We start from the raw sequence: 26,349 nt of genomic DNA, 5'->3' as shown, positions 1-26,349 counted from the left end.
AGCACTGGTTCCCCAGTACATCTCAATGTGCATGAGGCAGTATACTCAGAGTGGGCCCAATAAACATTAATTGTATAAATGAATCAACTAATGAGTATACACAGAGCTACCTGCTAATTCTCCCATTTAGAAGACCAGCAGGAATCAAGATCAATATGTAAAACAGCAGAAGAAACCCTTATAAGTCACCTAAAATCAATCCAGTACTAGTGCTTAAATAAAGAGGGAACCAAGAATCATCAGAAATATGGAGGAAAAAAATTAACAGTTACTGGCACTGTGAAAAAGAGAACTGACATGAGAAAAAAGAGGTAATTCAGAGAAGAGAACTTTTAAAAACTTTTTAAAATGTAATGAATATCCTTATAGCAATATTAGACGATAATGCATACATGAAAGTTCAAAGTAAGATAAAAAATGCATTGAAAAATTTACAGTATGATTGTCAAAATAGAAAGGTTGAAAAAAAGTTAAAGAATTTCCTGGAATCAAGAGCAAAATTTCAAAGAGATAGAAGATATGAGAGTCAAAGGCATATAGGATCCATTCCAGAGGAGTTCTAGAGCATATGGAGGGAGGGAATTATAATACAAGTAAAGGTAGAAAATTTTCCATAGCTGATGAGATACTAAATATAAAGAAGGTCTATTATTCCAAATGAGTGAAAAGAAAGCCAATTTAGACATAGTATAATACAATTTTAAAACAATTAGCATTAGAGAAGCTCCAGAATCAACTGATAAGAATAAGCATCAGATTAATTACACATCTCCATTAAGGACAGCAAAGCCATTGGAATCGCTCTCTTCCTCTTCCACTTACAGAGGATAAAAGGCTATGAGTTTAGCCTTTAAAAATAAAACCTGAAAACTGCTCTCTATAGACAGGGGAGATGTTGTTTGGGAAGGATCCATGCGTGGAACTGGGTTGACGAAGAAGAGCAGAACTTCCAGTCTGTCGCTCCAAACCTCATCCTAGTACAATGTGGGAGACAGCAGGTAGAGAAATTAGAAAGAATTCTTTTCAAAGATTAATGCCCTCCTTACCTTGGCAACTGACCCCACCCAATTCTCACATAAGGCCCTAAAGAGAAGCCTGGCTATCGACAAACCTACCCACTCAAATAGGACTAATTACAAGTTTCCCAATTCAAGAGACATCCTGTTAGGGAAGCAAACCTAAGCAACCACAGAAGAGAACCCTGTGCCAGCTACCTAGTCTATCTAATCAACGTAGGACTAACTTCAAGGAAAGAACTAAGAGCCAAGGATCACCAGATAATTGCAAAAAATTAACAGCATGAAAGTGAAAGACAAGAGAAACATATAGAACATGACCCCAAAGGTAATCAAAGCAATCAAAGACATACAAGTAACTTTTAAAAATACCTAACTTGTCTATGGCCATGCAACCCAGAACACACTCGATCTTTTCTGATATCGGAAGCTAAGCAGGGTTGGGCCCAGTTAGTACTCGAATGGGAGACCACCTACGAAGACCCAGTGATGTAGGTGTAAAAAAAAAAAGTATAACTAATATCCCAAATAAACTGAGAGGATCTGGCATCTATAAGACAAAAGTGGGCTGCTGTGATAAAGAAAAAGTAGAGAACTAAAATATAATTTCAAAATAAAAAAGTTAATGGATGAATTGAAAAATAGAATGAACTATTCCCCCAGCCCAGAAAAGTTACCATATCATCTAAAAACTCTATTTCTAGGTTTAGCCTGAGGAAATGTATAAGAATATATATGCATATATTCATCATAATATTCTGATGTAAGCAAAACTGGAAATAATCTGAATGTTCAAAAAATAGCTTAATTAAATATATTATAGTGAATGTACATAGCGAAAATTATTAATCTTTTAAAATGTGACATAGATTTTAATTTATTGATAAAAACGATCATTTTTTTCGGGTGAAATATCAAGGTACAAATGTAGAGCACAATTCTTTTATTTATATATTTTAATTTCTAAAAATGTATATATGAAGACAATGGAGCTTAGAAGAATACAGAGCGAAATGTCATATTGGTCTCTGGCTAGTCTGACTACAGACACATTTTTTTAGTGCATATATGTATTTCCAAATCAGTTATATTAAGCATGGAGTACTTGAATGTTTTAAAGAATCTTAGGGAATCAGTAGAATATAACTAGCCAGTTTAAGCTGCTGACCAAAGAGGATAGATTGTCAAAATGGAACCTCAGATAACATTAACATTTCAGGGAAAGCAGAGATCATCAAAATAGCAGAAGCAGAATTAGTAATAAACATGTAGAGAGAGAGAAAATTTGAATAATATAATGATTATAGACAGGAAAGGATGCCAATTTCAAAAAGATAAATTTTAACAATGTCGAATGTTGCAAAGAATTTATTAATAATAATTACTATTATTTAAGATGAGAGTTAAAATGTATATAGTTGGTTTAATAATAGGATCACTATAAACTTTCTCAGTCACTGAAACTAGCAAGAAGGTGAGAAGAATGGAAATAGAGATCTACAGAATAAACTCTTACTTTAAGAAGCTCAACTGAGAGCAGGAAGAGAAAAAGGGGGTTATAAATGTAGATAGAGGCAGAGTTAAGGTAACATTTTCCTAAAGTTAGAAAGATGCATCACAGAATAGTTGTGAAACTCTATGAGAAAAGACCAAATGTGCCATTTTGAAAGATGGAAAATATACCATTTTTATGAAGATTTAAAAGTCATTGTTATTGAATTTATTTTTTTAAAATCTATTCCAAAAATTAAACGAGAGGACTAAGAAGACATACTGATGGCCTAGAATTACTGAAAATTTACTCATCTATAGAAATACTCAGAATCTATTTAGACAAACTGTAATTACTTCACTTCCCCATAACCCTGAAGGATTAAATTTCTATATTTAGAACAATATAATATAAATAAACCTCTTAAAGAGGTTTTCTCTAAGTTAATAACAATTTATTATGTTTAAAAAAACAAAAAAGTAAATAATAAAAAGCATTATAACTTTGCTTTCCAAAAACACTCACTACTAAAATGTTATCTATTTCCTCTGAATTTTTTTTGTTATGCAGAGGAAAATTTTTTAGTGAGATATAATTGACATACAACATTATATTAGTTTTGGGTATACAACATAACAATTTGAAATATTATGAAATCACCACAATAAGTCTAATTAACATCTACCTCTCATACAGTTACAAATTCTGTGTGTGTGATTAGAACTTTTAAGTTCTACTCTCTTAACAACTTTAATAACAATGTTATTATTAACTATGGTCACCATGTTAGGCAGCTAGTAGACATGAGCAACAGGGAAGCAAAGGAAGAAGGACCCAGCCTGGAGACCACCCAAAGAACACCGTGTTGGTGGTTAGAGAATCCCTCCTGCATCCCCAGGGACAAAGGAGAGGAGGGTCATAAACTATTGCTTGTTTAATCTGACTGCAGGTGCCTGCACAGAAGGTACTACCCTAATACCTCATGAGGCAATCATCTAGGAATACATTTGGAACCACCCATCTTGGCCCAAATATGAATAGACCTTCCCATTTCTACATTGTTACAGCTCTCCTTGCTGAAAACCTGCTCCTCCGGCCTTCGAGTGTACTCTGTCTTACCTCTTTACCTTCCAAATTACACAGGGCTGCAACCTTCCTTGGTGTGGCCCATCTCCTTCTAAAATGTCTAAATCTCGCTGACCTGTAATTCTTTGCTATGTTGGCAGGGAAAAACCGAGGGGCAACATACTACACGAACACCTCCATCCTCCAGTCCACCGCTGGGGCAACACCAGATTTCACATCACCTCAGCGGTAACAACCATGGTGTACATTGTGATCTACAACTTATGTTATAACTGAAAGTTTATACCTTTTATACAGAGTATATTCTTCTTTAAATTATTAAATTCTTAATGGCAATTGTGTTACAACATATAAATGTATCAAATTAACTAATGTACAAATTAAATTTGCAATTATATATTTCAATTTAATTTTTTAAATAAAAATTGCATTCTTGCCTATCCTCCCAAATTATTATAATGAACTATATTTCCCAGAAAACTGTAAAATAAAACAGGAATGTTTTGATAATAAAATTTGCACCACTCAAAAGAACAAGAGCCAAGACATATTATTTTTTTGCAGCATCAAGGTGATTTTTTTTCTTTTATCATAACAAAACATTACCTTCAATCAAAGCTTGACAATTAAAAGATAATTAAGTTTTGCTAATGTGAGATATCATCCTGCCCTTTTGATTCACTGAATGGTGACATAATATACCAATCTCACATCTGATAAAGTTTATTTCAAGACATCTGCATTCATTTGGAGCTGTGGTTTTTATGGTCACTATTGGTTTTCCACGTTAGCTTTCAAAAACTTCGTCTCACGATTCTTTTCTCTCCATTCTTAATCAACTTAGATGTATAAATCAACTGTTTTCTGAAGAAACATTGGAGGTAGGTGGCAGGGGGAAGGGGGGAAGGGCTGCAGTTTATATTAAAGCAACTTTTGCAATTGAAAGTTGAGTCCTAGAAATGCCAGTTCCTAAAAATCCTTTGCCCACCTCTCATCTAATAATTTCTGACTGAGGACCTTCCACACATGCTGCTTTCTCTGCCATGTGGTTCAGCTTCCTTTCTCCCTTCTCTGACATCCTTTCCACTTCTCTCTCCCTGGTTGTTACCTACTGTCACCCTTGCAATCTGTTCACTTCTAAAAGCAGAAGTATTTATCTTTCTTGATATCTCCTTATAGACCACAATGATTCAAACTTTAAGTGTACATAGGAATTACCTGAGAGTCTTGTTAAAATTCATATCTTGATTCAACAGGTCCGGCGTGGGGCCAGAGATATTTCATTTCTAAAATGCCCCCCAGGTAATGTCACTGCTGGTCCCTGGGCTACACTTAAATAGTAAAGTTATAGACCATATTTTCAGAATGTCACTTTCTAAACCTAAAGTGTGTTTCAAGGTAATTGATAAAATAATAGCAGTCTATACCCATGCTACCCTAAAAAAGCCCAATCCCATATGATCTCGGAAGCTAAGCAGAGTTGGGCCTGGTTAGTACTTGGATGGGAGACCACCTAGGAAGACCAGGTGCTGTAGGCATAAAAAATAAAAAATAAGGGGTTGTAAGCTACCAAGGCCCTTGCAATCTATGAGATCAAGCAAGAGTTGCCTTGCTTAAAAAATAAAATAAATAAGTAAAATAAAATAATACCAGTTCTCACCATAGGAATAATTTCAATATCAGCTAACCATATATTTTTTTCATGCTGCTACATTGACATGATCATGAGCCTTGTATGCTGAGTTCAGATATCAGAAATAGTAGAGGCAAGAAGTGGCAGCAAATGCCTCCTGTTGACCTTTTAGAAGCAAACTGCCATGTTGTGAAGACAGCCACATGGTGGGATTGGTAGGAGGCCTCAGGAGCAGAAACTAATTCTGCCAATAGGCAGTGAGCTTGGAAGAGCTTCAGATGAGACCTCAGCCCTGGTGGGCCGCTTGATTTTAGCCTTGTGAGACCCTGAGCAGGTCCCGGGACTTGTGCTTGGGTTTCTGACTCACAAAACTATGAGATAATAGTTTTATATTAAGATGCGAATTTTGTGCTAATTGTTACACAGCAATAGAAAACTAATACAAAAAGGTATTTATAATTTTGAGTGTATTAATATTGCTGATTTTATTTCATGGGCTAGCTAAGACCAGCTTCAGTTCTAACAACAAATGCCATTCTAGATGAAACCTCTGCACACGCTAAAATAACAATGAAAAGCTGGACATTCCCTGGCATAATATAAAAGAAAGAATTCACAAAGACTGGGAGACATGTTCTGGCTTGAATCATTCATGCAGTTCCTACCTATTTACATCCTCACTCATTCATCTCACTCCCCAGTATAGAAGAAAAGGATTTATTTCCATGATTATCATAGAAATAGATTATTGAAGAAATCACTGGAGTTTTTAAAAAGCATTTTAGTGACTATCTGGCCCAAATCCGAAATGGTGTTGGGAGAGGCTGCAGCTGCAATGAGCTTCCAGACCTAGGTGGAATAGGAAGAACCTGGGGTGGCTGAGCTTCGGCAGCAGCCTGAACTCAACTGAATCATAGTCAGGGTGGGTATATATACTGATCAAATCTTAGAGAAAGGATTAATAAGAAAAAAAAAAATCTTCCTAGAATGATAGAAAGACAACTCACAAATTCTTCACTGAGTATTTTTCACCTCAAATGCCCCTGCGTTAGCAAACAGAGACTGTACTTCAGACACAATGGAAAGAAATCACCATTTCTCCTTGATTACTAGTCTTGAATCAGTTGATGGATCCAGAACTTCTTAAATGAAGGAGAGAAGAGATGCCCTTAAAGAAGCATCTGTGTATAGTATTGTGAACTTTTCTCCTAGTTTTCTCTAAAGCAAAATAACTGTACTGGGTAACTGCACTAAGGAAAGCGATCCCCCAAACTTTTAGTGATTATTAGATATTGTGGTGTGCCAACATGAGCCAGGGGCAGACCTGCTTCAGCCAGAAACGAACAAAAACACAAACTACAGCCTAAGGAGCACTGGACAAACAAAACCTTCACAATGGGCAGATATATAAACAGTATTTCTTATTGTCCACTTTGCCTAGATGAGAAATTATCTGAAATGAGACTCTATTCTACTTTCCAAATTGTTACAAATGGTTGGTCCAGGGACCTGTACAGAACTAGTTGGTTCAGGGACCTGTACAGAGCTAGTTCTCTGGCCTAGGGACAAGAAAGTGTGGGCAAGGACTGGCCCAGAGCTGAGAGTATTTGTTTCAGGTGAATGTTCATAAGATAGCCCCACACCAGAGAAGTTCTTAATAACAAAAGGACACAGAATGACCCCCTTAATGACTGTCCATTGTGTTTCTTCTCAAGGCAATCTAGTACAAAGGTCACAAACTCAAAATCTACTAGTGACAGACAGGTACCACAAATAAGAAAAGAGAATTTGGTGAAAGATTACAGCAAGTGCTTAGAATTGCAGCAAACTGGAGAGATTATTCCTACCTCAAGAAGGCAGCTTTGAATCAACACTGGCTGAATCTTACCATGTTGGAATGTGGGCCTAGTGTTGCCAAATCTTCCTTTGTTTTTTTTAAGACAAATCATAAAACCAAGTTTTTAGGTGAAATTTTTCTAATTTTTTAAAATGCCATAAAGGCCAAACACACAATTCTGTGGGAACGTGTGGTACTCAGGCTGTCACTTTATGTGACTCAGTCTAGTTTATTCACTATTCACCCATTCACTAATACATAAGTAAACAAACAAACAAACAAATAAATAGGCAGTCACAATGGCAAGGATGGAGACTATACATAGACTCAGCTACAATGACTTTTGCTCACCAGGCACTCATTACTAAAAAACAAAACAAACAAACAATACAAAAAAAAACAATAACCCGTCAAATTTGTCAGCAAATTGCTATTCTTTCAGCTGTTGGAAATTGGACATATTACAAAATCCAATCAAATAGAAAGTGGATGGTTGTTTAGTTAGGGCTTTTCTACCATGGCGGAACAAGAATTTGTACTCAGAGAGATATTTATTCTGTATTTGGATTTAACTTTTCTGTCAGCACAACTATTGGTAGACTTACTTATTCAGTTGATAGCTTTATGCTAAGCCACACAACATAACCTCTAAGAAATTAACTACACAATCAAGGAGGTAAATCAGTGGAATGATAATGGTTTTCATTGGTCTTAATGTATACTCTAATGCCTAGAAGGAGCTAGCTTCAGGGAATGATGGACTGACCAACTGTCAAGGTCTCAGTCACTGTCTTTTGGGACACAACACTATTTTCCAATGTAGTGGGAGGAAAAAATGTGGTACATTGTGTATCAGCAATCATTAATATACAGTGCTCTTTTTCCTGAAGCCAAAATATACAAGTCAGGAATGAAAGTAGAAAGGGAAGTACTTACTTGTTATGATTTGATAATGATTGTTATGAGTTGAGTTGTGTCCCCTATGAAGATGGTGAAATCCTAATCCCCCACTACCAGTGAATATCACCTATTTGGAAATAGGGGCTTTACAGATTATCAAGTTAAAACAAGGTCATAAGAATAGGTCCTAACAAAATATAACTGGTGTCCTTATCAAAAGGGGAAAATTTGGAACAGAGACAGGCTTGTATAGAGCAAAGATGAGGCGAAGACATAGGAAGAATGCCATCCACAAGCCAAGGAATGTCTTAGGTAACCAGAAGCTGGGAGAGAAACCTGGAACACATTCTCCCTCGCAGCCCCCAAAAGGAACCAACCCTGCTGATTCCTTGATCTCAGAGTTCTAGCTTCCAGAACTGTGGGAGAATAAATTCAGTTGTTTATGGCACACAGTTTGTAATACTTTGTTACAGCAACCCTAAGAAAGGAATTCAAAGACCTAGTGTCTTATTTCTTTTCTTTCTTTCTTTCCTTACAACTGAGTTCTGCTCATCTAGAAACTGTAAAACCAGTGGGGAATAGGTTCACTAGAGGGCCTAATACATTTTCCACTGAAGAAGAAGCTGAGACTGCTTTATAACCATTTTAAGTTCTTTACTTGTTTTTTTTAAGTGATTTAAAAAGAGATTATACTGGAATGACAATAATCAAGGCAAAATGTTGTTATTCCCACATATAAATCAGGGTTAGAAGAAATGTTGCTCCTCCAAAATAACGGTAGTACACAGTAGAATTGAAAAAGAGATGGATAAAATCATCAAAGGGTAGGAACGAAAGGGCTCGATTCTTCCTGAATAAACGTGTGGTTCACCTCATTGAGCGGACAAAAAACCAAACATGAGGAACTAACTGCCATAGAGTAAAAGAGATATGAATTGAGTAGTGAAGGATAGAGTTCTTCATAAATACAAGCTCGAGCTTATAATTAAGAGAAACAAGTAAGCTCTTAAGTTAGTACCTGTATTCTCTTGCTTATCTTTTATTATTGTTATTATTTGGCATATAGAATGTGTTGATACACTACAATGTATCATTTATTTTGTCCTTAAGGCATAGCACATTGACATGGGATTGTGACAGAACAAGAAGAGGCATGGACATCACCTGATGGTTCTAAACTAGGCTTGAGCCTTCCTCTCTGAGTGTGGTGACTAAAACCTTTTGAGGAGGTCTTTTCTGCTGCACTTTACCGATTTACATTAGAAATATTTACATATACTTGAAATATTTTCAAATGGTGTTTATGGAAAGAAGCATGTGTGTATGTTGCACAGCCAAATAATAAGAATGTTTAGACTACTCTTGTTTCTGCTTCCTTCCCAGCATCTATTCATTTGTGGGAGCTGTCCTGGCACTCTACCCTATTCTAGTGAGCTGTCAATCACAGGACTCCAGAAACAAGCTAAGTTAAAAGGATCGGCTCTTTTCTTTTGAATTTCAATTATGAGTAGAGACACTCAGGAATAGAAGGCAGTTAGAATTGAGTCATCTAGTGGCAGCTCCTAACATAGTGAACACACGAGTTCCCACTATATAGATCATCTAAATGTCCAAGCCCCTGGCTTCCGTTGGCCTAGTTATTCAGTATACCATTCAGTAGCCTTCCAATAAATCCACTCAGCTTCTTTCATCCTTCCTTCCTCCCTCTTTCCTTCCCTCTTCCTTCCTTGTCTTTCTTTCTTTTTTTCTTCTTTTTTCTTTCTTTTCTTTTTTCTTTCTTTTCTTCCTATTTTAGTTAGCAAGAGTTTATTACTATTAGTTGTAGCTAAAGAATACCAATATATGTATATGCTTATATTTTGTGTCATACTATTTAGAATGTTTATATACGTATATAGCCATAAAGAGACTATTAAACTTAGTGGGCAGAAAGGGTGTATTACAAAAAAGTATTATTGTGTTTCCTCAGATAGAATTAATGGTAAGAGAATATGCCAGAGGTTGCTATTGTTGTATACCAGAAACTGTCTCTAACTTTTCCAGTACCAACCCCAACTCTAATCTAACTTTGATAAATCTACCAGTATAACATCTTGAACTCTGAAATAAAGAAACTTTAAGAAAAGACAAATAATAAAAGGGATAAAGAAGACAAGAGTGAAAAAGAGAAGGAAAACATGAGTCAGTAATGTCTAGGATAAACTGTACCCAAAGTGGAAGTCTAGATAGGACTGAATTAGCACAGCCAAAAGAGAGGACATCCCCTTTTCTCCTATTTCTCTTCCCCACAGCCATTATGGAAAATGACAGACTATATAGACAGTATATCTTTTAAGTATCTCTCTCTATCTCTCTCTCTCCTCCCTCTCTCATTTGTGTGTATATGTGTATATACATATATATATGCATTTATATGTATGCACTTATATATATAATATATATATGCACATTTATATATATACATATATATACACATATATATGTATATATATATAAGGCCTTTATATTTTATGCTGGTAGAATTAACTTATCTACTCTATCAGTATCTATATATAACAAGTATATTTCTCCACATATATAGTTTGAATACTTGCATATAATACACACAGAGAGACAGACAAACAATTTTTAACTCTGCTTAGGTTCAATAAAAATATAACAATGTGTATAAAAAGAAAGGGCCAGTTATGATAAGCAGTAAGTGTGGCAAGCCACTTTGACTGTTTCTCCTCTCCAAAACACTGGTTAACAAGCAAATATTTGATTGTCCTAATGAACTATATAGATAATAATGTACTGCATATGGTCCACATATAGGCTTAATGATAGGTTTTTGAATGTTGAAGTTCTGCTATTGTAGCTCTTTAATATAAAATCAACAAATAATATTTTAGCCTCTAAATTAGAATTTAAAAATACCTCATTCATCCTGATCAGTAATTAAAAGGAACGAGTGGATTTAATTCTCCTTAAATAAACTTCTTTGTAAAATTTACATTGGAACTTTAGACAGCCTAAGTTATTCGTAATTCAGAGTTTATCTCTCCCATGCCATTTCCTGAGAATAAAACATAGCACAAATAAGCATTTTTTAATCCACAAACATGCTTAAACTTTAGAAAAACAAACGTATTCACTGACAGATAAAGTATTCTAAATGCCTCAATACTCATTTTTTTCAGAGAAAATTCAATATCCTTCCTTGAATCCAGGCATGGGAACATAAAATACTGGAAATACAAAGAGAAAGACAAAAAATTCATACTACAAACACAGATTAGTGGCACTCAGTGTCAAAAATCCTCAGTACAAAATGACCTAAGAAATACAATATTTATGTCTTTTTTACTTCAAGGTCAGAAAACGGCATCTGTCTACTTGGTAGACAAACCTGCAGTCATCCTAAAACAATTCGTTTGTCAGTGTTGAGATAAGTGAACCAAGTTCAAAGTCCAAGGGAGGACGGTTGCAACATGGGGGTGGGGGGGCTGGTTGGGGACAGACGCCTGTACAAAGAGAAGGCACAGTGTCTTGCCTTTTCCTCCCTACTTTTATAATGGAATGTACTCATCCCTGTCTTCTAACTGGGAACTTCGGCTGTTGGGGGTGAATGGATAGGTGATCTAATTTCTTCACTGATATTTACTGTTACCCAGGTTTTTGATTCTGTCCTGCAGACAACAGATGATTTCCAGAGCAGGGCAAATAGTGACCCTGCCCCACCATTACACTGCCCTCTAGATCCACGACTGCTTCCATCAGCCGGGTGATCGTCTTTTCCAGGCTGCAGTCCTGGAAAAGAAAATCCTGAACTACAAGGCTGGTAGTTCAGCTGGCATTGCTGGGGAAAGGGGACAGGACGCTGTTGAGTACTCACAGTTTGCCTCTGAGACGGGAAACACTAGGGCGAGGCACGCCAGCAGCGCCCCGCAACGCCCACCTACGACCCTCATGGTCAGGCCAGCAAAGGCGCGGGCGGAGGGGACCGAGGCGCGTCGCGGTGGGGACCTGAGCGCTCGGCGCGCGGCGGACCTGCGAACCTAGGCGCAGCTCTCTGAAGATTGAGGCGCGGAAGCGCCAGCGAGCGAGCGCGCCCGCGGGGCAGCGGGAGCCGGGGGCGGAGGGGACCGCCCGCTCCCAGCCCCCAGCCCGTGAGGGGAAGTGATAACGAGGACATTTCCAGGAAGCTTTTTGGAGCTGGGGGCAGGGCTCGCGGCGAGCGTTGGAGGCCTAGTAAACACTGCGGAGCCACCCTTCCTTGCCGGTCCCCAAACTCCAGCGTTTCGTTCCCGGTCTGCGGAATGTGAAGTTTCCCAAAAGGAAGGGGAAGCAAACGCAGTAAAAATCTCCAGCGAGCTAGGCTGGGAGGCTGAGCAGCCGAGAGACCTTTGAGGACAGAAGTGACAGGGTATCCCTGCTTAGAAGTTAAAATCGTGAGAGATCGATGTTGGAGATGATTACATTAACTGAAACTTAGAAGAGAACGAGGACTCTATGAAGACTAAAGAGAGAATGGAAGCAAATGGAATAGTTTTGATCAATATTTTTATTTTGTACTTGCATGTATGGTATAAAAAAAAAAAGCCATAGCAAAAAAATGTTTTGAGAAGAAAGAATGTATCAAATTCCATCACTTTCGAGCAGCTTGTTTTGTTTTTTACACATTACCTCTGCTTTTTATGCTTAGACACACCCTTTTGAAATACGTTATTTAATATTTAAGGCTGACTGTGGAGTTAAACTGCCTGGATTCAAATCGCAGTAGTCTGCCGCTTACTAGTTATGTAACGTTAAGCAAATCGATTAACCTCTCTAAGCCTCAGCTGTATCATCTGTAAAAAGGGGACCATAGTAAGTTTTCATCGTGTTAATGAGGATTTAAAGAGATAACACAAGTAAAGAAATTAGTGTGTTAAATAGTAGTATTTAAGGCATATTTACTATTATCATCATTTCTAGTATTTCTGCCCAGATAAATATATCAATTGATTTCCTATGTGTGTGAACAAAATTCGAGAGACTCATCATCTTTCAAGAGTCCCTCCCAGCTCTAGCTTTCTTGGGTTCTGTAATCCAGTTGGATGGAAGTTTATATTAGTCACCTTTTTTGATAAGAACGTTTGCAAAGAAATTATTGAATTTTTTTACCTTTCTCTCTTTTAACTTCTCTTCCTTTTTTACTGTGTGATTCTACCATGTCAGTCTATTCACTACTTTATTCCCAGCCCCCAAGTAATTTAATGATAATTCTAATCCCTGTAGGTTTGATGTGCTAGCAGTCATAACATTAAACAAAATAAATTTTAAGTACTATACTTAATAATTAAATGTATTTTGGCCACGAGTCTTTCAAGCAAAAGGTTGATTTAGGAATCTCCTCATCTTGTGAGGAAAAATTTAAAGTGGAATACCAACTTTGAGATCACGACATTTCACTAGGGGAGAAAATCTCCAAAATTGTGAAGCAACAATATTCATAACAAATCACCTCCAACACAGATATTAAAAAAAAAGAATATAAAGAGTATGAAGAAGGGAATGTTAGAGAAACAGGAAAATACCTGAAAGAAAACTCTTACTCTTCCAAAGACGTCAGCTGAAAGTGAATATCTTTTTAATATGGAAAATGTGTATCACAGTGCTAGCAATATTAATCAATGCTGAAAAATATATCCTATCTATGATATAATGTCAAATTTTGAAAAATTATATACAGATATTTCTACTACTAAAATTCGATAACACATCTTTGAAAAAAATTTTTGGATCTTTAATTTTTCTCAGAACTTCACTCTCAGATGGTAATATCTGGCTTTAGCTCAAAATTAATCAACACTTGGTAATTTTTATTTGGCCAAAATTATTTTTGGTGCAGTTCTAAATATGCAATGAAATCCTACCAAAATTTAACTCCTCTTCTAATACTATTATATATTACCATATATTTATAGTAACAAAATACTGTATATTTTAGTTCTACTAAAAATAGAACTCTCTCTCTCTCTCTCTCTCTATACATATATATATATATATATATATTTTTTTACATGTAGAAGTACTATATGATCCAAGAAACCCACTTCTTGGTATGTAACCAAAGGAAACGAAATCACTATCTCAAAAAGATATCTGTACTCCCATGTTCGTTGCATCATTATTCACGATAGAACAAATGTTATACATAAATACATTATGTATTTATGTATGTTATATGTGCCACATATATGCCATATATTTTGTATATCTAACATATATGTGATATATACGACAGAATATTAAGCCTTACCAAAAAAAAAAAAAAAAAAAGAGAGAGAAAGAAAAGAAACCTTACTATTTGCAACAATATGGATAAACCTGGAGAGTAATATGATAGTGAAATAAGCCAGACAGAGAAAGAGAAATATTGCATGGTATCATTTTTATGTGGAATTAGAAAAAAAAAGTCAAACTCAAAGAAACAGAAAGTAGATTGATGGTTGCCAAAGGCTGGGAGGTATGGGAAAAGGGGAGAGGTTGGTAAAAGGTACAACTTTTCAGTCATAAAATGAAAAAGTTCTGAGGATATAATGTGAAGAATGATGATTATAATTAATTATACTGCATTATATACTTGAAATTTGCTAAGAAAGTAGATCTCAAATGTCCTCAGCAGAAATAAAATAACTATGTGAAGTAATGAATGTGTTATATAACTCAATTGTGGGACTCGTTTCTTAATGTATATATATTTCAGATCATCGTACTATTTAGGTGCATCACAGTTTTATTTGTCAATCATAACTAATACAGCTGGAAGAAAAAAAGAAGAAACAAGGTAACATTTAGGATGTTATTTCAGCAATTCCTGAGATATGAAATGAAGTTCTTGACTAGAATGATGGCAGCAAGACTATTTTCATCATTTAGAATAAACTAGATTATAATGTGATAAAATGCCACAAAATTACAATGGCTTAAGATAACAAATGTTTATTTCTTACTCATGGGAAGTCCGCTGTAGGACTTTCCAAGCAGCTGCCCTCCATGTGTTGGCTCAGCATTTCATGATGCTTTGATTTTACTTTGAAGTTAACATAGACTTCCATAATTAACATTGCAAGGGGAAAGAGAGAACATAGAGAACTGAGCAATAGCATTTAAATACTTTCATGGAGAAGTAACACAACCAGTATTGCACACATTTCACTAAACGAAGCATGAGGGTAAGAATAACTATTTCATGTACTTGTAAGGAAAAGAAAACTAGAAATAGTGAACGCTTATGTTTATCAAACCACTTAATATATTGGAAACTAATGTTAACTTAGTTAACTAATTGACTGACTGGCTGGCTGACTGTATGTTGGCAACAGAAATGTTTGGTAATGTATCGCTATCAGAGTTAGAGAAGCCATGACGTAGAGCTGGGTTGAGTATGTTTTTCAAAAAGAAAAGGATGTCGAACATGGTGTCCAGAAATGCTTAAGAAAAATCCTCATAGTAAGTAAGGACCTTGGGCACTGATGTAATAATTGAATTCTTTAAAAGAATGTTTTTTCGAAAAGGAAAGCATAGGGATAAGGTCGGAGAATCAAAAAGGGAGCTGGAGGAGAAATGACTAGTGAGATAAGAAGAAGACCAGAATAGTATATAATTATGAAAAGTCACGGAAGGAAAGAGCTTTAGAAGTTAACTTTATTAAATTTGTTAAGTGATATAAAAGAAAATGAGAACTGACTTGGTAATTAGGAAGACATAAATTCTGTTGAAAAAGTGTGTTTCAAATATTTTGATGGGGCAAAGCTCAATCATAGTAATTGATAAGAAGAGTGAACCAGTAGTTTAAGAAGTTGTGTTATAAAGTTAAGAGTCAGCAGAACAGTACTAATCTGGCTTGTAGTTAAAGAGGAATTGTGGCTGTATTCTGCCTTGCCCTCTTACACTCACCCCTCCCTGGAGTCAGTAGCCTAAGATCTAGGGGAAAAAAAAATGGGGAGAGATATATTTAAGATGTTGGATCAAGAAGAAATAATTGAGGGAACAGGATTTCAGAAAAGTTGAAAAATGATGTTTGTCAAAGTTCCAAGAAAGTGTTTAACCTTGGGAAAGAGGAGGTAGATGTCTTTAGATATTAGGAAATAAGAAACAGGGATAACAGGGAAGGAAGAAAATATGTAAAGGTATCATTTAACTTTCTTTATTAGTACTTATAATAGAAGTATTTCTTTATATGGACAGAGCAGTCTGGGCAGAGTAACATCAGCATTGCTGAGGAAGGGTAGGGTTCGTTTTGTTGTTGTTGTTGTTGTTTTTAAGAAATCAGTAGAGGCCATATAGCTTTGAGCAGTTGGAAAGAAAGTTGAAGTTATAAATGCAGGACAATGAGAATGGTGAACAATGTCCCTAGCAGTTTGGAGAGAGGTAGAAAGATATGTGCCATGAATGTTTATAGAACACCAACTTCAAAATATGCTATTATTTATTAGAAATTCCACTTGAACTTTATTTCTCTAATTTCATCATCTTAGCAACCTTGCAAAGTAGTTATTATCATTTCCGTTTTACATATGGGGTACTTTGATTTAGAGACAAAGCTCTAAGAGATGTATATGAGTTTGAATTAGGATAACATGAGTTATTAAAGAACGGAGAATAACGTTCGACCTATATCTTAGTTCCAAACCACTGATTTCCTTGGGGCCCTCTCTTCTTTTACCAGGATTTGAAAATATGTTAGTAAAAACTGAATGGACGTGCAGGTCCCAATATATGAAGCAAGCATTTTTTTTTTTCTATAGGAATAACTTGTAATTTCTTTTCCAAAGAATATAAAAAGAAATGCAGACATTACATATCTTTAAATAAAATAAAATGTGTTACAAAACAGCCAGTAGATCACCATCTCCATCTTGAAGAAACTAAATAGCTGTCAATTTTTGTATCTAAAAACCTTGGAAAGCACATATATCAGAATGTTAACATTAATTATCTTTTGGTGGTCAGTATGAGATCGTATTAATTTTATTCTTTTTTTAGTGTTTTTTACATTTCCTACAACAAAATATTTTTTAAGTAATCATAACACCCCCCCATACAATAAATATCCTAGATTTATATTTCACAGTTTATGTAACAAACAGTAATAGTATACAGATTAAAACCTCACTCTCATCTGCTATTGGTGTAACTAGCAAATGAGTTTTTCCATCGTTCTTGTAATAATTGCCCCAGTGTATTATTTCTATGGCTGTGCAGCCAGAGTGTGCTGGAATCCCAGAGGATTCCCATTCTTGGCGCATAAAAGAGAACAAAACAAAACATGCAGGAGATCTGAGATCTCTGGATCTCAGCTGTGGTTGGGGACAGACGAGGAGCAGCACCCTCGGCCGGCAACACACTTTTGGACGAGTGTACAGGTAAACCTTGCTTGAGATTCATTTCGTAGCCTTCAACTCTTTCTAAAAGCTCCCGTTGCCTAGCAACCTCCCTCCCAGAACTCCACCTCCTTCTTCAAGACACGCCCCGGTACCCTTCAGCCACTCAGAGCCCCCCCCTGCGAGTCCTCGAACGATGATTGGAGTAGTGCATGGGCGGTGCTTGAGGAGGGCCTTCCGCGCCAGGGAGGAACGTCAACGCGTCGACGCGGGGGTTTTCTCTGGCCCGCTCCGCTAACCCTTCTCTGGGCTGGGAATCTGCACCTTTGGCTGGGCTATCCTGGGCTAGCAGGCCGGTGGTTTAACATTCGCGGGCCGGCGCAATTATCCGAGCTTTGTGCTCCGACTGATCGCCTTCACCTCCCTTCCGGTCTCTCTTTCTGGGCTAACCGCCTCGGAGGCTCCTCGGAGCGGCGGCGGCTTTGGGACTTGGCCGGGTGCAACTAGGGGTCCATCCCCTCTCCAGGTTCGGATGGGAGGCGGAGAGAGCAGCGGCCTGGGATGTTCAGTCTGATGGCCAATTGCTGCAGCTGGTTCAAGCGGCGGCAGGAGCCCGTCAGGTAAGCTTGAGACTGCTGGCACGGAGTCGTCCTAGGGGATGGGAACAGCTACGCCCAGAGGAGCATGGGTTGAGTCTCCCAGGCCGCGGGAGATGCTTTCGCGCCTAGTTTGACTTGTCCCCGGAGGGAGGGATAGAAGGATGTAACCTTTTTATCGAGTTGCATTTAAGTTCTCATCAACAATGCTTGTTATAATTTAAATGGGTTCAAATTTCTTTAAAATGTATGGATTTTCTGTGTGTGGAATTGGAAACTGTCCGTTGTGTGTTTTCCCTCTGAAGCTTTTGTAATGGGATTTTTTTTTTTTTTTAAGTAGAGAAGCATGGGATATAGTGTTCATAACATCCACATATCTGTTTCCGACACACACAGACACACACAGACACAGACACACACACACACGCGCACACACACACACACACAAACACACACGTTTTGTTTGAGGACTTACTTGGACTTGAAATCTGGCTCCACTACTTAATAAATTGCACTGTACTCTTAAAAATTACACTTAAACACCTTTGGCGCCATCTTCCTCATATATTACATGAGGATGATAATATCTATGCCTTAGGAGTGTTGTATATTAAATGAGAATAATTAATGGAAAGTGTTTTCTTAACTGTAGTGTAGCTTCAGTTTTTTTCATGAAATCTAGTTACTCCTTTTAATTGAAAGAGTCCATTTCTTAACTTTTTATTTTGAAGTGCTAGATATATTAATATTAAGTGCCTGTTACTAGGTATTCATTCATTTCTTAACAAATACTTATTGAGAAAATATCATGTGCCAGCCATTGAGCTGGGAAGGGATCAGTGAAAATGATGTTTTGTTTTGTTTTGTTTTGTTTTAATTAAGTTTATTGGGGAAACATTGGTTAATACAATTATATAATTTTCAAGTGTACATTATAATTTGACATCTATATATTCTATTGTGTGATTACCACCCAAAGTCCAGTTTCCTTCAGCTACTATATATTTGATCCCCTTTACCCACTTAACCCTCCCCCTACCTCCCTATTTTTGACCCCCTTTATCCCCTCTACCTCTCCCCTCCTCCCCCTACCCCCTTCCCTCCGGTAACCACTAGTCCATTGTCCATGTTCCTGAGTCTCTGTTGAAAATGATATTTTTAAAATTGAGAACCTCAACCTATGAAGAAAGCTTGTTTGTTATTCTTTATAAATAATATTGAGTTCTTATAGTACTACTTTGGAATTAGGCCAATGACAAATTGTTGCATAGTTTTTGGGGTTTTTAAATCATTAACATTTAAAATATAGTATTTGCAGTAAAGATGAACTATCCTTTTAGGAATGAATCCTAAAAGCAGTGCTTCTAAATTATAAGGAAAAAATATATGTGTACATTTGGAAAAGAAGTATGCTCTAAATGAAACATTTGATGTTCTTTTCCCTTTATTAACTTTTAACTTTTTTCAAATGTTTTATATATAAATGATCTTATTGACTTTTAGAGTCAAAGATGTGTTTGGGTGTCTAGATTCTGATTTATTGTTTTAATCATTTCTGTTTTGATTGTATAGTCTACTAAAGACTTGAAGATCATTCATAATGAATAGCTCCTTATATTTTTTTATTTATCTGCTTTTTAAAAATCTATTTTGTTTTTGGAAGAGGACACAATACCATTTGTCCTTTTAACTAAAAACACTCAAAAAGCTTACACTCCAAAAGGACTTCCAATTTAATTAATCATTCTTCGTGTTTGTTTCTCTTAGCAGCTATATAGTATAATCTCTGGAATGACTGTTTAAAGAAGAGACAGTATTCAGAGAAAGGAGAATGTATTGAGATCCAAGTAGCATCTAGATCTGTGCTGTCCAGCAGAGTAGTGACTAAGCTGCATATGGCTTTTGACCATTTGAAATGGGGCTAGTCTGAATTGAGATGCTATAAGTATATAATACGAAGTGGATTTAGAAGATTTACTAAGCAAAAGAAAAAACAGTAAATATCTTTTAAGTCTTTTTAAAATGTGATTAAATGTTGAAATAACTTGCATATATATAGGATTAAATAAAATAGAATATTAAAATTAATTTCACTTTTTTAAAGACGCAGTTACTAAAAAATTTAAACTTATATTTGTAGTTTACAGTATATTTCTGTTGGGTCTTCCTGATCTAGATCAAGATCATGGCCTAATATAGAAGGCATAGGTACAACAGCTCTCAATGTTTTATAGTGTTAACTGTCAAAGAACTTAAAAAGCAAGTTGGATAACCCATCTTTTAAGGATCCTTCTTTGATGCCTATATTATAATAGTGTCTGAATGAATATTTGCACAATATTGTATATAATCATCCTAATGTAAATAATATTAACAAGTAGTTTCATTTACTGGAATAAATGAGAGGTGAGCTGATTTACAGTTTATATAAAATTTGTGCTTTTATGATCTATTGTATTTTTAAGTTTCTCGGCCATGCTGCTCCTTACTGAGTTTCTTCATATTTATATTTTATGAAGATATGTTTGCAAATGTGAGAAGTGACTGTAAGAGAGAGCTTGATGCTTATTAATACGCTACGATCTGAAGTTACTTTGCTGACTTATCTAACGTATCCTGCACTTTGTGGGTTTACCCACCTGTCCTCTCTTAGATGTTCTCCCAGTGAGCATATTATTAAAGAAGTAAAATCAGGGATTTGATGCAGTTTTCAAAATATGTGATAAGGATAAGGCTGGAATTCAGAGATCAAGTGTTAAAGCACCAGTCTAGGTCAGAAGTCGGGAAAAGGATGTCAGACAATTCAGAGACAACATATATGCTATTATAAACTACCAGTGAGAATCCGAACCTTGGCTTTCAAGCTATGTAAATTCGTCTTGAATAGACTAATAGCTAGACCCACAGTTGAGTATCTTGCTCCTGTAGAAGTAGTGCAGTGTAGTGTAGTTTTTTTTTCTTTTTTTAACTTTTATTTTGAGATCATAATATAATAATCAAAGGTAAGAAATTAACTTTGGTACAATACTACTAACCAAATTGCAGACTTTATTCTGAGTTCTCCTGTTTTAACACTTAATGCCCTTTTTTCTCTCTAGGATCTAATCCAGGATTCCACATTGCTTTGTCATGTCTCTTTGGTCTCTCAGTCTGTAATTGTTAGTTGCTCAGTCTTTCCTTGTCTTTCACAACCTTAAGACTTTGAAGAACACTTATCAGTTGTTTTATACAACACCTCTCAATTTCTTGGATGTTTTCTTGTGATTTGATAAAGGTTTTAATGTATTATTGGGCAGTGGGTTACCACAGAGGTGAGGTGTCCTCACTACATCACACCAAAGGGTGTGTGTGATGTTGATATATCTTGTTCCTACTGGTGTTAACCTTGATCACTTGGTTGTGGTGGCATCTACCAGATTTTTCAATGTTGTGTTTTGAGTCAAACAGATTTGTGTCTAAATCCTAGGAGTTTGGACAATTTTGTGTGGATAATTTCTGTCTTGTAGCATTTTCAATGACAGAGAGACAAGTGCTGATTAGTAAATTATCCTCCTCAATTCATTTTATACTTATCTATATAGATGCCCTCCCCTCCCCTCCCTTCCCCTCCCTTCTCCTCCCTTCCCTTCCTTTCCCTTCCCTCCCCTCCCCTTCCTTTCCCTTCCCCTCCCTTCCCCTCCCCTCCCCTCCCTTCCCCTCCCTTCTCCTCCCTTTCCTTCCCTTCCCTTCCCTCCCCTTCCCTTCCTTTCCCTTCCCTTCCCTTCCCTTCCCTCCCCTCCCCTTCCCTCCTTTCCCTCCTCCCTTCCTCTTTCCCTTCCCCTCCCTTCCCTCCGGCCCTTCCCTTCCACTCCCTTCTACTCCTTTTCTTCCTTTCCCTCCCTCCCCCACCCTCACCTTCCTTCCCTTCCTTCCCTTCCTTCCTTTCCCCTTTCTCCTTTCCCTTCCTCACCCTCCCCTTCCTTCCTTTCCCTTCGTTCCTTCCCTTCCTTCCCTTCCCTTCCGGCCCTCCCGGCCGGCCTTCAACTCCGGCCCGCCCTTCCCTTCCCTTGCCCGGCCCTTCCCGGCCCTTGCCCTGCCTTTCCCTTCCTCCCTTCCCGCTCTGCACGACCTTCCCTTCCCTCCCGCCTTCCGTCCGCGCTCCCCTTCCCTTCTCTTCCCTTCCCTCCCCTCCCCTCCCCTTCCCTCCCCTTCCCTCCCCTTCCCTCCCCTCCCCTCCCCTCTCCTTCCTTGTTAGTAGAAGAAGGGTCTGTTTTCTTTTCCATGGCTAATTCTTATGCCTGTGCTCTTTATTACATTTCTTCCCACTTCCTGGTGAACTTTAGTTGTTCAGCATTTTGGCCAGAAATCGTAGAATTTCTGGGACACAAGAATCAACCTAAACTTTTATCCCAAAATTTATTCAATTTTATTAGCAAAAATATAAAAAACTTGCTCTCTTGTGTTCAGCTTCGCTTCTATTCTTTCTTAAATATGTAAACATGCTCAAGCCTTTCTTACCTAAAGAACAAACCAAGCTAAATGTTTCTTACTGCCACTGTAACACATTATTATCAACCTTGTGATATCAAACCACACAATTTTATTATCCTACCATTTTGACTTCAGAAATCTAAAATGGGTTAGCAGAGTTGCATACCTTCTAGAAGGTCTAGGGGAGAATCTGTTTTTCTTTGCCTTTTCTGGCAAAGAAAGAGGCTGCCTGCAGTTCTTGGCCTATAGCCCCATTCCTCCATGTTTAAAGCCAAGAGTATAGTTCCTTTTCCTCTGATTTCCTGCCTCTCTCTTAAAAGGAATCTTGTAATTTCCTGGATCCTCTAAGATATACTCCCCATCCAAGATCTTTAACTTAATCACATTGCAGAATTCCTTTTGCCATGTAAGGTAACATGTTCATAGTTCCAAGGATTAGGATGTGGATATCTTTGGGAGGCCATTATTCTGTGTCTACCATACTAAACAACCCTCTTTCCCTGCAGCCACTAATTATTCTTCTCCTTCCCTTCATCCCAGACTTAACAGCTGACAATGAATTACAGGCATTTTCTCAACTTCCTCCCCTCTTATGCATTCTTTAACTTCTGTCATTACATGACTCTTCCTGGACTCTTCAATTCAGTTGTTCTTTCTGTACCAGATGCTGTCTAGTTATTAAATCCAATGGATTCTTTTCAGTCTCTTGGCATCACTTGACACCTAAGACTGCTCTCTTTAAAATATCTAATTTCATTTTTTGCCTGTTAGCTGTTCTTCGTGTGACTCCCAAGTTTGGCCCAGGGTCTGTTTTCAACTCTCTTCTACATATTTTCCCTTTGTGGTCATTCTCACTTTATAGCAGGACTTCAGCTACCACCTCAACATTCACTCCCAAGTCCATGTTTCCAGCACCAAGACTCATCTACCATCTGAAGACATACATATCCAATTGCTACAGAATCCCCAATCCCAGCACATCCAGAATTGAGCTAAAATCCTCTCTCATTTCCTTGCCAAATCGCTTCTGCCTTTCTGTTACCTAAATCAGAATCTGAGAGTAATCCTGGACACCTCTTTGTGCTTTGTTCTCTCAAATCATAAATTCCTTTAGTTTCTGCCTGCTTATTACCACTTAAATATCTTGCACTCTTTCAGCCTTTTCATACCCACTGCTCTGTTTCCATTATTTCGTTCTCTTCCAGATTTCTTTGACAGACTTTCCACTATTCCCTTCTAATTAATTTTCCACTGCTGTCAGTGGTCTGTTTACAACACATTCTAAATCTTCTGTCTTTCTTAATTGCCTTCAGGATAGTGTCTAAACTTCTTACTTACAAGTTACTCATGATTTCACCTAAGCCTGACTATATGGACTCTTCATAAGGCATTTTTTCTCTATCATGCCAAATTTGGGGTACTTAAGTTTTCTAGTCCCTCCCTCCCCCCTAAGTGCGCTTTTCTTCTTCGTCTTCTTTGGATATTCCTAATCATGCTTCAGATCTCATCTGGGAGATTCTATCCTCCAGGAAACTGTCTTTGAATTTTCACTATCCCTCAGAGTCTAAGATAAACTGTAGTAGACAGGAGCTGTTGTTATTTAAAAAAATGTGTATGCGTATGTGTTTATTGTTATTTAAAGGTAATGCATGTTTATTATAGAATATTGAAAGCACAATTAAGCAAAAAGTGGCAAATTTAAGTTACCCATAATCTCACCACCCCCTCCCAGAGATTACCACATTTAGTGTTTTGGTGTAGAATCTCTGACATACATATAAATTTTTAAACCATTAGATAATAGAGTGCTGTTTCACGGCTTCTTTTTATTTATTATTTTTTGCTTTAAATGTATAATTCATATCTTTTTTGCATCATTATGTATTTTTCTTCATCATTTTAATAGTAGTAGACTACTGTGTTACATACATTCACCAAAGTATGTTTAATCATTCCTGTTATATATTTAAAATGTTTAAAAATTATCACTATTTACCAATACTGCTAGAGAGGGAGCATTTTTATATAAATATTTTTGGAAATAGAATTTTAGGTTACATGATAGAAAAAGGTCAAGGCGTTTGATATATATTGCTAAATTGTTCTTCAAGAAGCCTTTTTTTTTTTTTTTTTTTTTAACCAATTTCTATTCTTACCAGCAGTCAAGACACTGTGGGCTAGGATTTCCAAGTCATGTTGGGAACTGATTGGTGGAAGGTGAGATGTGAGATGAGGGTAATAAATCATTTCTTCAGGGCTTGAGGACAGTTCTGAGGTCTTTTCTGGAGTCCCTCATGAGAAAGTAGCGAGGGGGTCTTTCACCTTAGGGCTCAGGAGCTAAAACATCCTAGGACAAGATGTTGTCTTTATCATGCCAGAGGTCCAGACATTGTGACCAAGGGTCAGGTCTAGGCTACTGTCTTCTGCTGCCTTGATGGGTTCTTGATTATGGGGGGAGGGTGGGGGTGATGGAGGCTAGGTCTCTGAAGGGTATGTGTATATATATATACACACACACACAGAGGGGTGTGATTTCTGGAGCTATGATTTAAAATTAAATTTAATCAAAGGATCCTTGGTTTCACTTTTAGTTTTTGTTTTCTTGATTACTGAGAAGATTAAAAGTTTTTCCTTGGACATTTGTATTCCTTCTTTTGGGAATTTTTCAATGATTTTGTTTGATGTTTTTCTATTGGGACAGGTGCATTTTCTTAATGAATTTTCTGAGAGATTTTTAAATGTATATAGTAGCAACCATTTCTCTGTAGTATATGTAAAAGATATTTTTTATAATACTTTTTAAATTTTTCGGTTATTGAAGCATAAACACTTTAAAATTTTTTATTCAAATATGTCACTCTTTCAGTGTAATATTTTGTAAGTTCATTACTACTCCAAGGTTATGTTCACTTACACTTTTTTTCTAGTACATTCTCGTTTTAATTTTTAACATTTAAATCTCTATTGAAAATTATTTTGTATGTTGAGAGTAGCCTTCATCCTGTGCTCAACATAAGGTCTGTCAAGCCATGGTGTTCTGTAAGTTTCTGGACCAGTAAATATCTGTAAGTAGGCCCTCACCTTTACATATTATCATCTACATGCTCTGAACTATTATTTATACCAAGTAGCATTTAACTGATGAAATAGTGCATTAATATTTGATAGAATATGCAAGAATTGAAAGGTAATTTCCAAGATTTTTAGAATCGGAAATTGGAAGCAAGATTTGGGAAGGGATTCAATTAACCTGGGTCTTGAAGAATTTGTGATTCTCTAAGCTTACCATGACCATGATTTCAGGAGCTTAAGATAAGACCAACTTAAGAGAAGCAGAAAATGTACATTAATTTAAATCAAAGAATTTCGGCAACAAGAATTATGTAATATTATAATTTAAAATAATGAATAGTTTTACCGTTATTTAAACAAAAAAATATAATATGTACTTATGTGCTCACCACCCAGGTTTTATAGATATTAACCTTTGCTCATCACATTTCAGGTTTTTTCCTAAAGAAAATAGACAGCAAATTCTGGAAGTTTTTCTAAAGCAGTAGACAACAAATCCTGTACCCTATTCATCTCCTACCATTCTTATCCAGAAGTACCCATTAGCTGGAACTAGTTCCTTGCTCATCTGTTTTTTGATGTCATATTTCAGACTTTCAAAGCTTTACTTCAAATTTAGTATTAAATTGGTTCACTATGGCCTAAAAGAAGAGCCTTGGAAGTCACAGTAAGCCACGTGAATTGATGCTTTCTATATGTCAGTGTGGTGATTGGTAAAGCATACTGTAATGTGGCATATCATCTCTGCTAAGAATTTTTTCAGTGGGGGAACAGCATGGTAATAGCCATCTTTCTTGGTCTAAATAAATATAACTGTAAATCTAGACTATTTATAGAAGTTGCTGAGTACTTAATTTCATAATTAAGCTGTACATACAGATTAACAAGGATTAT

The 26,349-nt window shown here is 36.7% G+C and overlaps 2 protein-coding genes and 1 pseudogene across 5 annotated transcripts in view; 2 read left to right on the top strand and 1 right to left on the bottom strand.

Moving 5' to 3' along the window:
- Positions 1–12,216, bottom strand: part of PROS1 (protein S) — a 73,061-nt gene extending 60,845 nt beyond the window's left edge. The window contains exon 1 of the mRNA XM_016165180.2: positions 11,842–12,216. Coding sequence (XP_016020666.2) covers positions 11,842–11,917 — 76 coding nt within the window. The 5' untranslated portion in view covers positions 11,918–12,216. The remainder of the gene's footprint in view (positions 1–11,841) is intronic.
- Positions 5,014–5,132, top strand: LOC118602531 (annotated as a pseudogene).
- Positions 12,217–17,567: 5,351 nt separating the features above from the next.
- The window catches only part of ARL13B (ADP ribosylation factor like GTPase 13B), a 63,883-nt gene continuing 55,101 nt past the window's right edge, over positions 17,568–26,349 (top strand). For all 4 annotated transcript variants that reach the window (XM_016165169.2, XM_036218522.1, XM_016165170.2 and 1 more), the window contains exon 1: positions 17,568–17,937. In XM_016165169.2, coding sequence (XP_016020655.1) covers positions 17,879–17,937 — 59 coding nt within the window. In that variant the 5' untranslated portion in view covers positions 17,568–17,878. The remainder of the gene's footprint in view (positions 17,938–26,349) is intronic.

This window comes from Rousettus aegyptiacus, unplaced genomic scaffold (genome assembly GCF_014176215.1).
Source record: "Rousettus aegyptiacus isolate mRouAeg1 unplaced genomic scaffold, mRouAeg1.p scaffold_m13_p_4, whole genome shotgun sequence".
Taxonomy (NCBI): domain Eukaryota; kingdom Metazoa; phylum Chordata; class Mammalia; order Chiroptera; family Pteropodidae; genus Rousettus; species Rousettus aegyptiacus.
Note: the sequence above shows the minus strand (reverse complement) of the source record. Positions and strands in the feature narration are given on the sequence as shown.